Source organism: Fragaria vesca, linkage group LG5 (genome assembly GCF_000184155.1).
Source record: "Fragaria vesca subsp. vesca linkage group LG5, FraVesHawaii_1.0, whole genome shotgun sequence".
Classification (NCBI taxonomy): Eukaryota; Viridiplantae; Streptophyta; class Magnoliopsida; order Rosales; family Rosaceae; genus Fragaria; species Fragaria vesca.
In genome coordinates, this window is record NC_020495.1 from 17775557 (window position 1) to 17791749 (window position 16193).

Consider the following 16193-nt stretch of genomic DNA (forward strand, 5'->3'; position numbering starts at 1 on the left):
TCTGTGTCATCTTCTTCTTCTTCTTGTCTCGCTCTTTTTTGTGGAACCTTCAATTTTTCCCGTTGTAGATATGAGAGCAATTTCATGTTTGTGTTGACAGATGTTGATGGTGAGCTTTCCTCAGACTCTGGACTGGTAGCAAGTTGCCTTCCTGTCATCCTGCATATGCAAAACACCAAAGTTTTACTACCCCAAGTGATCTTGCCTTTATAAACTACATATTACAAAGTTTACTACCCCTAGTAAATTTCAACTGGGGGTAGTCAACTTGCAATAGAACATCTCCAAGGCCAATATACACTCTGAAAGAGAAACAACTGATGTGCAAACCAAACTCTATTTTACTACCCCTAGTAACTTCTACTGGGGGTAGTAAACTTCTATTTCCAACACCATTATACACATGCAGACCTAGAAAACAATTCGCATTCAACAAAATCAAAGTTTTACTACCCCTAGTATTGAACACAGCCATTAGACACATCCAGACAGTGGAAAATAACTGACATACAAACAGAAATTAAAGTTTACTACCCCTAGTAAAGTTTTACTAGGGGTAGTAAAGTTGCCACACCGTTTCTACATTGCCATAAAACACATTGAAGCAGTGAAATATGAACCCAGACAACATTATTGGGGGTACAAACACAGATTTATGCTAGGGTTTCTTTTCACCTGAAAAAGAAGAATTTAGCGCGATGTAGTGAAACAGCGGCGGCGATGTACTGAAGCAGCGGCGTTGAAGTACTGAAGCAGCGGTGGCGATGTACTGAAGCAGCGGCGATGGATTGAAGAAGCGAAGGCTGAGGTCTTGATGGAGTGAGGAGTGAGGCAGCGGCGTCGATGGATTGAAGAAGCGAAGCGGAGTGGGTTGAATTTGGAGGAATTGAATTGAGTGGCGTCGATGAAGGAATTGAATTCGGAGTGGGTAGGAAGCGGTTATTAAGGCTGGGGTATAACTGTATTTTTACTAGGAAACATTGGTTTGGGCTGTGTAATCTGTTTTTGATTGGTTTGGGCTAGAAAAGTGTAGTATTTGTGCATTAGGGCTTTTTCCCTTTGATAAATGATGCTGTTGCATGTCGAAGATGACATAGCGAGTCGGTCAACGTGTCTAAAACATGCCAAAAAATTCAACATTTTCCAACTGACACTTATTTTGCCGTGTCAAAACGTGTCCATGCAACATAGCTTTATAGTGTGCTTTCCCGAGTATTATGCGTATGGAGCTTGTTCACGAATCATCATGTGACATCATAGTCCGTTGTCAATGGTTTGATCATATTTAATTATTTATATGATGGGGACATCAAGGGTGTGAATATGATGGTAGTCACAACAACTTCTATATATCCAGTGTAACCATCCATTCTGAAATCAGGTGATAAAGAAAGAAAATCAACAAAAACACAAGCACAAGCTATTGAAGATACAAGGCAGGAACCATATCATCTTGAATGAGGCCAAAGAACAAGAAGTGAAACACTCAATTGGCAAGTTATGTGACCGTAGTACACAAGTCTTTTAGTTCTAAGAGCCATATCCAGCGAACAACTATTTTGGGACATATGCCTGATCAATTCTTGATATATAATCCAATGCTGGAATTGAAAACTCAGTCCGCGTTTATCCAAAAGGAAACATAATCTCAGTTATCCGTAGTACTTTTGAAAACCCAAACTAAGCATGCCACACGACAGGACTTCTACCTCAAGTCTTTAAGCCTTCAGAGCAGCTTTGTGAATCATGGTTTCTTTGTGTATCTGATGGCAGCTTTTCTCAACAAGATCAAGTAGTTTCTCTAAGTTCATAGCCCATGAATTCAGAACATTGTTGCTATCCTTTGAAGTTTGGAAACAGACTATTCCTATTGGTCTGTCAATCTTGGCCACCAGTGCCTTGGACACAACCATATCTGAGAGATGCTTCTCAGCTTCCTGAACATAAAGGGACCAACACTACAGATTAAACAAGAGTGGAAAGGAAACTAAATTTTTCAATTTTAGAACACTAACTTTAACTCAGTCCATGAAGCATGTACGATAGGAATTGAAAGTAAAATTTGAATTCTGGAGAGTTGATAACAGGAAAGTAAAGTATAATTGGTATCTCAGAATCCTATATACGTGGTGCTAAAATTCATTCTATATCAAGTTTTCCATATCTGTCATAAATTGAAACAGAAAAAGTGGCCTTTTACTATTCTGAAAAAGAGATGGCACATTTATCAAGAACAAAAACAAAGATAAAGAGACACGACATTTTTCTGATGGAACTAAACTCCTGGTCTTTCCTCACAGTCAAAAAAAATCTCTTTCCCCTACCAAGTTATGAAAAAATTTAGAGCAAGAGACAAAAGTATCAGAATACAAACACATCTTCAGTACACGACCCCATTAAACATGCCAATCCACATGTATAAAAAAAATAAACAGATTTGATTGCAATTAAAATGTTAATAATGAATCAAATTAGCATCAGCAAACCTGCATAGTCAGACACAGTAGCTCTGCAAGTCTCTTCAAGGTAATCCTTGAGTAGTACTTTGAAACAACAAGAATGTTCTGCAAAAGCACCACATGTCAGCAAAGGTAATCCTAAATTAATAGAGAAATGGATAGCAGAAAATAATATCTGGGGAAAACCTACATGTTCAATTATTCTCTGCTTCAGATCATCAGCTGCTTTGTCACCCAAAGAGCCTCCTAGCATGCTCTTCTCATTCTCAAACTCAGCCTTGTATGTATTCCATAGAGCTGTCCATTGTATGACCTCCATAGTTACCACCTGTTTCAACAGCAACCTACAACAGAATAACAGAGGCAAACCTTGTAAATCAAACTAAAAACTAAAATTTCAATTTCAATGAAGGGAGATGTCCAACATATGCTAATGTTGAATGTACCTAAAATAAGGGATCTCAGAAAGATTCTTATCTTCCAGGGTGGAATTAAGAAGGCTGGACTGCATTGGATCATATGGAGACAGAACCAAGTACCAACAGATTTTCCTCAAGACCTAGATGAATAGAAACATTAGAGAAGCTCAACATAATTCAGGAGATATAATACGAGATTACAAATAAGAGCTGTACCGGTATCCACTGGGCTGGATTCTCTTTAACAGAAGGAATCTCGTATATCGCCTTATAGCAACGGCTAATCTCAAGGTAATCATTGTTATGAATATAATACCTACAACAAATAAGAAATCAACATAAATATCACCATAAAGCAACAGCTATCTCAAGGTAATCATAACAAACATATAAGAAACCAGTATCAATTATATATTCCGAACACTAACAAAGCTAAAAAGAGGTGTGAACTAGTCATCCTCAATTCAGATGGTTTACAGAGTGGTCTTAAGAAATAACTAATAAAAAGACCAGCTGAACTTTGAAATGGTTTTGATTTTTTTTTTTTTTTTAAAAGAAGGTATAGTTGAACAATTGATTGTGATTAGGAGGATAAGCGAAACAATGTTGAGCAAGTGACTCTAGGAGTCCATGGAAGAAGCATTTCCAAATCCAATAAGCATGCAATTTCAACAAAGACAGTGAGAAATGAAATATGCGCTGCCCACTTTGCAAACCATGCTACCTTCACTTTTCTTATCCACATTTCTAAATCGCCCTTATGCCTTTTCTCATCTTTTGTCTACCCCTTTCTCTGCCCTTCTACCCGGTGAATATGAATATATAAAATGAAGGTGGCAACGTTGCACACATCAGTCCCATAGTTTGAAGATTCAAGGCATCTTATACGTAATGATGCAAGCATTCAACATATGTTGTTGCCTCTCAATACGCTAGCACTAAGATTCAAGCATCTGGAACTTAAAAGGAAAGACGATTGATAACATAACCCAATTTTAGACATTAAATTTCATGAAGTTCCTTTTACACATCATTTTATAAACTAGCAACTGACAATCACTATAGCCACATCGAATACTTTGGTTTTCAACACTAATAATATGCAACACTGTGTGTGTACACTTTATGCCCAGACACAGGTTTTCTTGGAGGTCCTCAGCTTTTAACTGGGGTCTCCTACTAACAAGAGAACTGTAGAAAATAGCTTCGTAGGTACCCTGAGGGGGTTGAACCTCAGCCACATGGGAGAAAACAATGTGCCAAACAATTCTACTAAACCTTCATTTGTACTAATTTTTTTGGTAAATGAATTTAGCTCACAGACCTAACAGAACATTGCCAGACCAAAAAGTTATCCGTACTTAACTTCGCATCATCAGATTATAGGAATTCCATAAATTTTCTTGAATGGGGTTTTTAGATACCCAATCAACCAAATGCTCTCTAGATAAGGACATGCTGGAATGGACAGATTAATCAGAATAGAAAATTCTAATTTCAAACAACATAAATAATCAATATAAAGCTTAAAATAGGGACTGGAGTTGGGAAATCCACCTATTCCTTTTTAAGACTGCTAAACACCTATGAAGCTAATTTTGTCAGTTTTGAATACCCATGAGATACAGGTAAACCCACATTTGCTCTTACGAACATGGGAAAGGAATTCCTTCCAATGGCAAAACCACAAAAGAAACACTACCTCACGATCATACATACAGATTTGCAATTCAAATAACTATGGAAATTCATTGGGATGCCTGTGACTGTGTCTAAACAGCAGAAATAAGAGTTTAATGGCTCATGAAACCTCAATAAATCTAGATCAATAGCCAAGCTTGGTTAAGCGTGTAAATAATAGAAACAAAGATTAGTAAATGAATGAACACGCGTATACCTTATCATTAATTCATAGTAGATCCTTTTCAATTCTAGGAGCGATGGTATATCAGCTGGAGCTTCTTCAACAACACCGTCACCTTCTTTGGGTTTTTTCTTTTCTTTTGAAGCATCAATATCAAAAACTCTTGGACTGATTTTCCTTGATAGTATTTGAGCACGAACATAATCTTGCCGATCCAGGCACAGACGAACCTGCAAAATTTAATTATCCTCAGAGTGGCTCAAAATGATAATAAAAACTAGAACCTAATAGTTATGCTTGCAATGAATGTGGACATAGTAAAGATAAGTAATCAAAAGAAAATTAAACGCATACTTGTTCAAGAATGAATGCAATCTTCTCAGTTTTTGCCATAGCACCAAAAGTCTCCACCTGTAAAGCATATCGCACAAAAATGAGCACCAGAATATATTTTCTCATGTTTGTGTTTATTTCTATATGGAAGGGGAAGCGTTAAGAAAGATAATAATTTCTGAACTGACCGCTATTTCTTGCATCAGATCAGCCGCTTCAGCAATATGGCCTTGCTCTTCCTTAATCTTAGCAAGTCTTTTGATCAACCGAGCTCTCTCAATTTCAACATATATCTAAAGAACAAGCAACAAAAACCATCAAAATTCTGAACAAAACATAAAATTACGTTACATAATTTCAAAAGATGCTATTGAAGCTCTCAAGCACATGTATACCTTTCCAGCAGAAACATTATTTAGTGTTTTGATAAGCTCTATACGAGTTTCAATATCTGGTGTCTGATCAATGTATTGCATAGCTTGCTGGACCATTGCAGTTACAGCCTGCAGAGAAACAGACAGCCAATGAGGAATAACAGTCAAAACACATAACTCTTATAAGGATAGTCAAGTTTATCACCAACAGACCACTGACAAAACTTTATCAGAGATAAACCACACAAATGATGCAAATCATGATTCCAGAGAAACATTTAGCTAAAACATCGTATACTCTACTTAAGAGACGAGAACACAGAAATATCTATTTTTCCTTTCTTTTTCCTGAACTACTATAGAGCCCACAATCAGAGAAATCCCAACAATGAATTGAATTCGCTTCTCCCAAGGTAAATAGAAGAGAATGAAAACCGCAAAATCCAAAGAACTCACAAGAGAAACCTTTCTCTTTTCATACATATCCGGTAAATAGTTCACATCTACTATACTACTAACAAACACCAGTCTAAACTCAGACAAACATAGTCAAATGCATACAGACCTTATCAAAATCCAAATTCTTCAAGACAAATTACCACAAAATTTTCTAACATGCGCATCAAAAACTCCAAGAACTAAAAAAAAGAAATTGAACTGGCTAGGTACTACAGAAGCTTAAAACCTCAATTGAACAAAGATGGCAGAGAATCTAAAACTTAGCATAGAGTACCTGCTTGAGCTGACCACGGCGTTTGGACAAGACGACGATCTGGTCATTGAGAGTCTTCCAAGCACCGGCTTTGAAGCAGAGCTCAAGAATGTCAGTGGCGGCCTTCTTGGTTCCGGCGACGTCGCCGGAGAGCCTCATCTGCTTCTCCAAGTTGAGCAATTGCTCTATTTGCGCGTCTAAATTGCCTCCTCCTCCTTCCTGAAAATTTCCACAATTACAGAAAAGCCCATAGCGATTAAGCAAGACCGGAGATACCGGAAGGCTAGGATTTGAGAGATCTGACAGGGGAAAAGGCTTACCATTGTTGAAGATCGAGTGGTGAAATCGAAGCTACCAGAGCTGTTTAGGGTAGAGGAACGAATGAATGAGAAGAAAAGTGACGACCTTGTATACATATTTGGCACTGTTTCCACTTTCAACTGGGCCTTCTCTACTCTAAGCCCAGCCCAGCCCAGTTGATACTTTTAACTACAAAACAAAATCCTGAGTAACTTTACTGATCCAAATAGAACGTTAAAGATACTAGAGTAGACTAATACTCAGTAAGTATTCATATGTTTGCACTCTAATGCTACTGACTCTCAAAAATAAGCAAGCCACTAACCCTAAAATATGAAAATAGTAATTTTGTAATTTACTTTTTAAGAGTTCGTGTCAGTTAAAAATGGATAAAAAATGATCTCATAAGGATAACAAAAGGCAGGCTTGGTAGTGATAATTTTTGGCGCAAAAGTGTATCTTGCAATAATTATGTAATGTTTAAGTGTTGGATAACCCAAGAGAGACATATTTGACAAAAAAGAAAAGACCGAGAGGGGAAGCTCTCGTTTTTCTCTCTTTTACCCCTACCCTCTTACGTGGTAGCTCTTTACTCCGATTAGTCCGATAACAATGGTTGTTTGTTTTCCTTCCTTTTTCCCATCACGGATATCGTCCTAATCTTCCGATCTTAGCTTACCTCTCCCTTTCTTTCTCCCCTTTTTCAAATCTTCCTTTTCACTTTCTAGGTGCACATCTTCCTCACCAATCAGTATTTTCAATGAAAGTTCACCGATTCAGTTCTTTGAATTTAGTGTTGCATTGTATGTCATGCAAAAGCACATCGGCGATTTAGCTGCTACCTTTCTCTTCTCCTCTTTCTTTTTTATGTTTTTTTTTGTTCTTGTTTTGTCTGGCAATTATGCTGATGGTGTTCAAGGATGTTATACATGGTTTTGAGATTTGGAAATCGTAGTTGGAATGAGTTCTGGTTTGTTCAAGGCTCTTGATTGCTTTACCCATGACGTCTTTGTGTCACATAATGGGTTAGTATGTGGCAGTTTCGGCACAAGCTTTCTTCTTCTCTCCGTCTGCAATAGAGCTGAATAAGCTGTGGGGTTCTCGTTCTAGGATGATTTCAGCGTTCTCGAGGATTCCAACAAATTGGGTGTCATTTTTGAGCCACCTTGAGTTTCGACGTATGACTTTGGCCGTTCTGACGCGTGTTCTTTTTTCCTCTCTTGGATGGATAATGATGGGTTGTTTGATTTTATGTTTATCTTGTTTAGTTTGAAGTTTGTTAAGTTTATTTTGTTTTGTTTATTTGCTTACTGCCTAGTTTATAGGTTTTGTAATATTGTTTGTAGATATTTACTTTCTTCAATAAAACTTGGATTTCCACCGTCAAAAAAAAAAAACAAAGCGTGGAGGTGCAGTAACCAAGGGTATTTTCGGAATTTAAAATCATATTGACCAACAAAAATACGAAATCCGGTAAGAAAAGAATACGAAATCGCATGACAATATTGGTGCGGCCTTAATATGCCGTTTTCATTTATTTATTTTAATTTCACGATATTTAAATCGTTTTAAGATTTAGGGCTCCGACTCGTTTGCTTCTTCTTCTTTTTCCTCTTCTGTAAATCTCTCAGACTCTCGATCGATTTCAATCTCTGAAAACCAGAAAATAAAAAATAAAAAATGGAAGGGGAAGGAGGAGACGAGCTTACCACCATACAAGAGCTCTCCTCCAATCTCTCCTTGTACAACGAACAGCTTCGCCAGGTAACCCTTCTCCTGCTTCGATTTATATTCTTGACGTCATACTAATTATGTTGTGATTAGGGTTTTGTTGCAATTCAGTTAGGGTATTGGATTTCAAGATTTAAGCATTTGATTTAGACAATCTAGTTTTGATGCTTTTGTGTTATCATTCTGTATACGATACTACTGAAATTTTCTTTTTCTTTATTCAGCTACACTAGTAGTGCCGATTGGAATTCTTTGAATTGTGAAGTGAGGGCAATAGAGTACTGTGCATTTGAATCGTTTGTTCATAACTCGTTTTATCAATCGTTATGGTGTTGCTTTGATTTTTTGAATGAACTACATTGCTTGTAATATATGGCCACCCCTTGACTAGCGCCTATTGTGTTGACTGATGCACTTTGCATTATAGGGGTTGAAATTGGCTCTCATAAGTTTTACAAATTACATTGCATATTGGGATTGGGGAAGTTCTGCCCAATTGTTTTGTTTAGTCTTTAACCTAACTGAACTGCATCATCGGTTAAGTGTTTGCATGCAAAAGATTAAGATGATGAATTGTAGGAATAAAGATTCAGTTGAGCTAAGTGAGCTGCTAGTTGGGAATTAACCTGTATGATGCTAGAAAGGTTGTGCTTTTCTTCCTCAGTAAAAGCCTTGTTCACTACTAGATTGACCGGGCATTTCACGACCTGGGTAGAGTTTCATTACTTAGTAATGGATTTCACTAAGAAAGATGTTTCTTTTTATGGTTTCATTTTGTTTTGTAAACTTTAAAAATAAAGAGTAAACTGTAGGCATTATATCCTTGCACATAGCCGTCCATTGATTATATGACTTTAATAGTCTTGTGTGGTTGGATTTTTTTACTTCAATTGGTCAGTATCCTGGAGTATAATGCTGTGGTCATTCATTGAACATGCTTTGTGTCTTATTCTTTTGTCATCTTGTGTTATAGTGAATTTCTGTTACAATGTTTTGGCCATTGTGTCTTGTGTTCATAATCTATATCTCAAAATATATGCTATAGGCTGCAAAGTCAATCTATTATGCCTGTGTAATAACTTCTTCCTTCATCTGTTCAGATCAAGGATTTTTTAGCTCAAGACCCCGGAAACTCTGAGTATGCTGACCTGGAAAAAGAGTTACTTGAGGTAATTTTTGTGTGTGGTCTTCTTTAACTCATGTGTGTAATCTTGTGTGTACATTGTGTCATATAGTTCTGTCTATTTCCGCATTGAAAAACTGCTACATGTATATTTGACTTTGTTGCACAGAGGTCTTGATTTAGTGTTCTTACAAAAAGTCAACATCTTCTCTGGCCCTTAGGGATGATTCCTGAGTGCAGTTACTATTATATGGATAGGTTTTATTGCAATATCATTCTTCTTTTATTTCTTCCTTCTCTCTTTTGAAGGAATCAACGTGTTGCTCAAACTAGCAACACCAAATAACTGCTCTGGCACCTCTCGAGGTTTGTTTTCATTAAATCGTTGAATAAGGTGAGGATGGTTTATACACTTGAGAAATTGACACTTGTAGATATTTTAGAACAAGAAAAAAGGATTTCTTTTAGAGCTTCATCAAGATGCATGTTACTTCTCTTTCATTCATTTGCAGGTACGCTATGTGTGGCGTTAGGTCAGATTCTCTTTCTTTGTCACCTGGTTTCAAATGTTCACACTGAGACTCTAAGTTTGAATGTGACATCAATGTGTTATTTAAGTTTTTTATGATCTTGACAATTATATGATAGCTGTTCAAATTCTGGTCTGGACTAAATTTTTGATAATGCAGGCCATAGCCATGACAGAAGATCTACTTGCAACTGCCAAACAAAATCAGAATTTAGGATTAGAAATTGGAACAAGCGGTAGCGCATCTCCTAGTTTTCCCCAGTCTCAGAAGAATGAGAATGTAAGCTCTTCTAATTTTTCTCTATTTTTGGCAAAGTTTATGGTTAATTTTGATTTATGTTATCTTAGGGTTTACTGGATTCTATAAAGTAACACCAATTTGCATTCTAGTCGGCTGTGTTCGGACATAAAAATAATTCGAAAGAGTATTTTCTTGTAGAAAAATGAATTTTGTTCTAACAGTGATTTTTAGTAATATTTTAGATACAATAGCTGTACTGTATTACATCTATACTGTGGTCAGATCTTCCACTCTTGTTCTGTTATAGTCACTTTATATTCTATTCTTATGTAGGATACAGGGAGTATTTCTGATTATCATGACAAATTTGCTCCTGGTACAAAAGTTCAGGCTGTTTATAGTGAAGATGGAGAGTGGTATGTGAGAAAAGATCTCCAATTTCATGTTTTTGTTATTAGAGTTTAAAAATTTCTACATTTGTTTTACCTTTCCTTTTTCTTTTGTCCGTGCTTGACGTTGAATGTACAGGTATGATGCAACAATCGATTCTCTTACACCAAATGGATACTATGTTACATATGATAGCTGGGGGAATAAAGAAGAGGTATGTTTACATAGATAACTGAACCATTAAGTGCTTTTAAGTTAGCATGGCATCCTTATCCTTGTTATATTCATTTTTAGGCCACATTTTTATATACATATATGAGCCACACATCCTTCCCTAAAAGCTATCCATGAATCGTTGACTGTATCTTAGGGTTTAAGGCATGGACTTGTTATCATGGGAATGGCTTATTGACAGAATCAGCCAAATTAGGGAGGCAAATAGCAGATAGGCTAAAAACTCCACTATTGTCACAGATTGACAGAACCCTCTTTTGACTCTGCTACCGTTCTGCTAATCGCATTATAAATGTTGGTAGTCTATTGGCATTCCATATATATTTGACATCCATTTATGTGGGCTGCCATATGCCACCTAGGTACTGCATCTTCATCCTTGTCTGCTTATGCAGTATCAGGTTTACTGAACTTCATGATTTCCTTGTTAGAAAGACATTTAGCATTGTCTTGTTGAATGACTTTTTCAATTTGAAGTGCTTCTTTACAATTACAAGTTAAGAAAAAAAAATCTTAAGAGTGATGAAAAGCGCATAGGATTGTGGGGCTGCATCTAGCAGCTAAGCTTTGTGTTGGTCTTGGGTGTATGGAACAACAGTTCGTATGTTTCCTATGGTTAAATAATTTATTATCCTGTACAAAGACCCAATGACGTAGAGGCCCACCTTTGACATGGTTGATAGAATCAGCTATTTTTAGATTATGATATTGTTTTCTATGATTACATAGTTTTGCTTATTCGAACCTGTTACCTGTTTGCCTGAAGTTCTTTTTATCTATGTAGTAAATTTTCATATGGCCTATAATGAGTTGCGACTAAAAAGCCTATGATTTGTTAATTGGTTCTTCAAAGTAAATCTATTTATATGACATAGATTTTCCTCTTAAGAGTTTGTCTATTTATTATTTCAAAGTTGTGGATCCCTTTCTACTGTTCATACCTTTTTGTGTCACCTACAGCCCTTAGTTTGGTTCATCTATTCCTTTTATGTCTAGTATTACATTTTGTAAATGTTATTCATAACTGATGATTCTCCTCTCAGGTGGATCCAGCTAATGTCAGGCCAATTCAAGAAGGGGCTGTCAATGCATTGTTGGAAGCTGAAAAAGTTGCTGAAGCTACAAAACAAGCAATTAAAAGGAAAATTGCACAAGCTGCTTCTGTTGACTTCCAAGCACGAACCCTACCGCCGAAACTTCGTATAGAACCAGATGATCCTGAGGATGTGGTAATGTATAGTTTTTGTATAGTTATGTGTAGTTTTTGTAACATCTTCCTCGGTTTTCTTTTTGTACTGATGCTTTGCCAAATCTGCAGAAAATTGCCAAACGCAAGAAGATACATGCTTTTAAGTCGAAGATGAGGATGGAACAGCTGGAAGTATCTCAGAACAAGCGTCAAAATGCTTGGCAGCAGTTCCAAACTACCAAAGGCAAGACTAAGAAGGTATGCATGTATTTCTGGGTTCCAGTTTGCTTGCAATATTGTTCCAATCTTTAGAAGTTACATTAATCTTCAGTTACCATTTCATTATGCACATGTCTGATATCCACATAATTTTAAAATAAAAAGGTAAAGAAACACAATTTTGCTTGTTTGCTATTGTATTGTGGTAAATCTGTTGTTTCAAGTCTCCGGTTTTAGTATATATCTGAAATAAACCTAAACCTTTGATGCTTAACTATAACTGTAAGAGAACTTTGCTTTGGCTGTCAAGAATATGAGGCAATAAAAATGAACGAGGCAAAAAGAACCTTTATGCACATTCTAGATTTGTAACTTTATATTACAAAAAAAAAAAAAAAGAATTGTAATTTGTTATATTTTCAGAGTGGTTATTTATCTGGACGCAAGCGAGAGAGTATCTTCAAGTCTCCAGACGATCCTTTCGGAAAGGTTGGGGTGACCGGTAGTGGTAAAGGTTTGACAGACTTTCAAAAGAGGGAAAAGCATTTGCATCTTAAAGGGGGCACAGCTGAGAATGATGATGAGGCTTCTTAGCTCCAAATCTATCTTCTTTCCTAGTCAAAAGGTCCAGTCTGAACTTAGCTCAAAACCTGTGGTAGTATTAGAACCTGTAATGTTCTTATGACATTGAAAATGATTACTATTGCTGTATTAGTTTGCTTTTCCTATTGAATAATATTCTGCTTGGTATGTGTTAATGAATGGTTTCCTATGACTAGAGTTGAGTGATTTTCTAGGGGCTTAGATGGAGCAGCTGTTATGCTGAGACCATCTATGTTGGTAATACTTGGTCCCAGGAAGGTATCGACGTCGGATGTCGGTACATTCGGTAATTGAACCTGTAATAACTCTAGAAGATTGGGGAATTGGTTAGAGAATGGAATGGAGGGGAAGAGATGGGATAGGAACTGGTTAGGGAATGGAATGGAGTCGGAGGCTAGGAGCGACTGATATTTGATTGTTAATCGAAGAAACTGTGTAACGTGTTCATATTAATCAGGAGTGATTTAAATTCATAACGGTTTCATAAGTGGCCTCAGAATCATGTGTTCAAGGTCACATTTTTAGATCGGGGTTTGGAGCTTTCAAGATGTTTTTCAGCTTTCTAAAACTGGTTATAATGATTAATGAGTCTAGTATAAACACTTCACATGTATAAACACTTCACTTGTCTTCATAACATAAATAACAATGAAGAACAGAAATAAATAAATCATAAACAAATCTTAGATAGCATTTCTTAGTGAGCAACCATCATTGTTATTCATAATCTTGGAACACTTGCTTTTTTTGTGTCCTGGGAAAAGTAGTTAACAAAATTCATGCTGCTGCTTCATCAGCAGAAGAGACCATCTTGAGGACATGAACAAGATCTCCAGCCTTTACGACATTTCCCTTCGTACCTATTGTAAGAGAGTCTCTGCAAACAAGATTCTGTTCAAAAGAGACCTGAAAAAAAATCACTCACAATGTTTCCAGCTGTGTCTATGGAGGATTATGGAGGAAAGTCTTGAATTAGTTACTCACCCTTCCCTGCTAAACCCTAAACTGTAATGAAAATGCACCACTCTTATTGATGATTTTGGCAAATCTGTTTTTGGTCTTTCAAGAGCACATTTCATAAACGTCCATAAAACATGAGCATCTGCAATCTGGAAGAGTTCTCCCAAGATGCCATGCGCTCACCCAACAGCTTAGCAACATCTTGGAATAGGAAGTTTGGTTTCTAAAGCAGAAATTGCTATTTGACAACAGAAACAGAAAGCCCTTATGTTAGGCTATTAGCAATGTAGTGAAAACTGATAAATTAACATTTGCCTATTCCGTCGTCCCTGCCAAATAATTGAAATAAAACCCCGAGTCCTCGAGTCCTAATCCATCCCTGCAAGGTGTCTCCCGCGACTAGTTTCAGTATCAAATTCAGATTTTTGAGGGAGTCCTTCAAAATACAAGTGCCTGACTATGAAATCCTGAATCTGCTTAAAATAATTTATCTACACTGTGTGTGTGGGTGTATATATATATAGATGTATATGTGAGTACCTGTTCGTTTTAGTAACGAAAGTAAAAGTTTTCTTAGAACTAAACAAAATAACTTTCAACTAAATGAGAATTAGATAGAAGCTAATAGGACTTCAAATAAATGAAATGTTCTATAGTTCATGTTTGTGTTACAAAGTATCAAATAGACCTAGTATACATCATCTTTGCTAAAAAGAGAAAAACAAAAGAAGTAGTGTTTATTTGTGGTCATCTTTGGTACATAAATTATATATGGTGAGGAATCTTAAGTTGAGGACTAGTTGAAGACTTTTCGGTTTATGGTTTAAAATACTTATTTTTGGATCACATCTTGACATCTCATCCGTTCAGTTTTTAGGTCTATATGTGTAGATCAACCCTACAAATTTTCAGCCAAATCGGTGATCGTTAAGGTAACAAATTAGATCAAATTAATGGACGAACCAAATCTATCAAACATGAACCGTTCAAGTTCATAATTGGTAAATCACACTTATGAATGTCTTAACTATTTTCAATATGGCTGAAAATTTGCAAAAATGATATACTTATAAATACCTATAAACTGAACGGTCAAGATGTGGATATAAGATCGAAAAGTGGGATAAGCCGAAAAGTCCTCAACTTAAGGGTCCTCATTAGAAGGGCTTCCTAAATTATTGTACACTTTAGTACATGTTTTCTCAAGCTATATTAGATCATTTTTTTTATTTTCAAACTTGTGCTTCATGGTATCCTTGAGTATTGCTGCCTCACATCTTACAAAAGTTTCCAGCAAGTTTTGCTCTCTTTCATGTGTTGCTTTTGCAGGTTTTTGTTCTATTTCATGTGTTGCTTTTGGCTGGAGCCATTGGATTACACCTGCAACATTACACACCAATCAGTAAAAGAGAAAATTACATATAGGATGTTATTTTGTTTTATTTGCTGATTCACCTAGTAGCTAGCTTGTGTGTGACACAAAGTTATACAAGTTTTACACATGTTTTACACTTCTTACCCTATACCAAAGTGTGTAGCCACACTTTTGCTTGTGTTTTGCACATAGTTGCTGAATGAGCAGCTTAAAACTTGGTTTCCAAGTAGAAAGTTGCTGCTGGCAGAAAAAGATGAATTTCAACTGATTTTTATAGACATATCTGACAAACATATTCACTAGTATAAATAAAGGTATTCACATGAAGTATTAACAAGTAGAGAAGTTAGAAAGAAAGTTAGGAGAGAAAATTTAGAGTAGAAAAAGAGTAGAGGTCTAAAACAAGTGCTAGAATATGATAGTGAAGTTTCAGCTTTGGTAAAACAAGTTTGAGGTAGAGGAAGTTATGGGGAATCTCAAGTTTTGTTTTATAAACTTGTTAACTTGCTATGAGTTGTGGTTATTATGTTTAGTTTTTAATCAAGTTATTATCTGATCTTATGTTAAATAAGAAATAAATGAAGTTATGGGGTTGCGGCTATTACTTGAAAAGGATCAGCAATTGTCTGTCTTTGTATACATGTAGGGAGAGAAGCCCTTTCAATGTTATATTGATAAAACGATCTTATGGCAAGAAGACACTGATAAAATAGTACAAGAGTACCAACAACTGAAACCTAAAATATGTGCATACATGTTTAGCATATTGAAATTACATGGATGAGATTTGCTCTACTGAGTCTTTTGGCTCACCCCTTTATAAATTTGTGCAGATGTTACACTTGAGGGATAAGACTTGATGTCTAGAAAGAATATGAAGTCTAGGAGGAGGAGTAAATATATAGCTTACTGTTTTTGATTCATGTTTGTGTAATAAAGTTTACTCTTACTTTCCTGTTTGTTGTAAGAACAATACTTATGAAATAAAGTTCTTCTTTACCAAGTCACTTTGGTTCTAAGTTTTTCACATAGCTTCTATTTGTCAAAGGTTCTCTTCTCTTATTTTTGACAAATCGAGGCTATTCACGTCCTTACCCCGGGAATATATATATATATATATATATATATATATATATTA

The 16193-nt window shown here is 36.1% G+C and overlaps 2 protein-coding genes across 2 annotated transcripts; one reads left to right on the forward strand and one right to left on the reverse strand.

Moving 5' to 3' along the window:
* Nucleotides 1–1427: 1427 nt before the first annotated feature.
* Nucleotides 1428–6540, reverse strand: LOC101311577 (26S proteasome non-ATPase regulatory subunit 12-like). Its single transcript, XM_004299968.1, has 11 exons — nt 6482–6540; nt 6183–6380; nt 5471–5578; nt 5264–5368; nt 5097–5153; nt 4776–4972; nt 3095–3194; nt 2906–3018; nt 2650–2803; nt 2487–2564; nt 1428–1937 (listed from the first exon to the last, which is right to left on the reverse strand). The coding sequence occupies exons 1-11, from the start codon at nt 6482–6484 to the stop codon at nt 1719–1721; spliced, it is 1332 nt and encodes a 443-aa protein (XP_004300016.1). The 5' UTR covers nt 6485–6540; the 3' UTR covers nt 1428–1718.
* Nucleotides 6541–8006: 1466 nt separating this feature from the next.
* Nucleotides 8007–13131, forward strand: LOC101311866 (survival of motor neuron-related-splicing factor 30-like). Its single transcript, XM_004299969.1, has 8 exons — nt 8007–8225; nt 9293–9361; nt 10005–10124; nt 10419–10501; nt 10614–10689; nt 11753–11938; nt 12028–12156; nt 12541–13131. The coding sequence occupies exons 1-8, from the start codon at nt 8142–8144 to the stop codon at nt 12709–12711; spliced, it is 918 nt and encodes a 305-aa protein (XP_004300017.1). The 5' UTR covers nt 8007–8141; the 3' UTR covers nt 12712–13131.
* The last annotated feature ends 3062 nt before the right edge of the window (nt 13132–16193 follow it).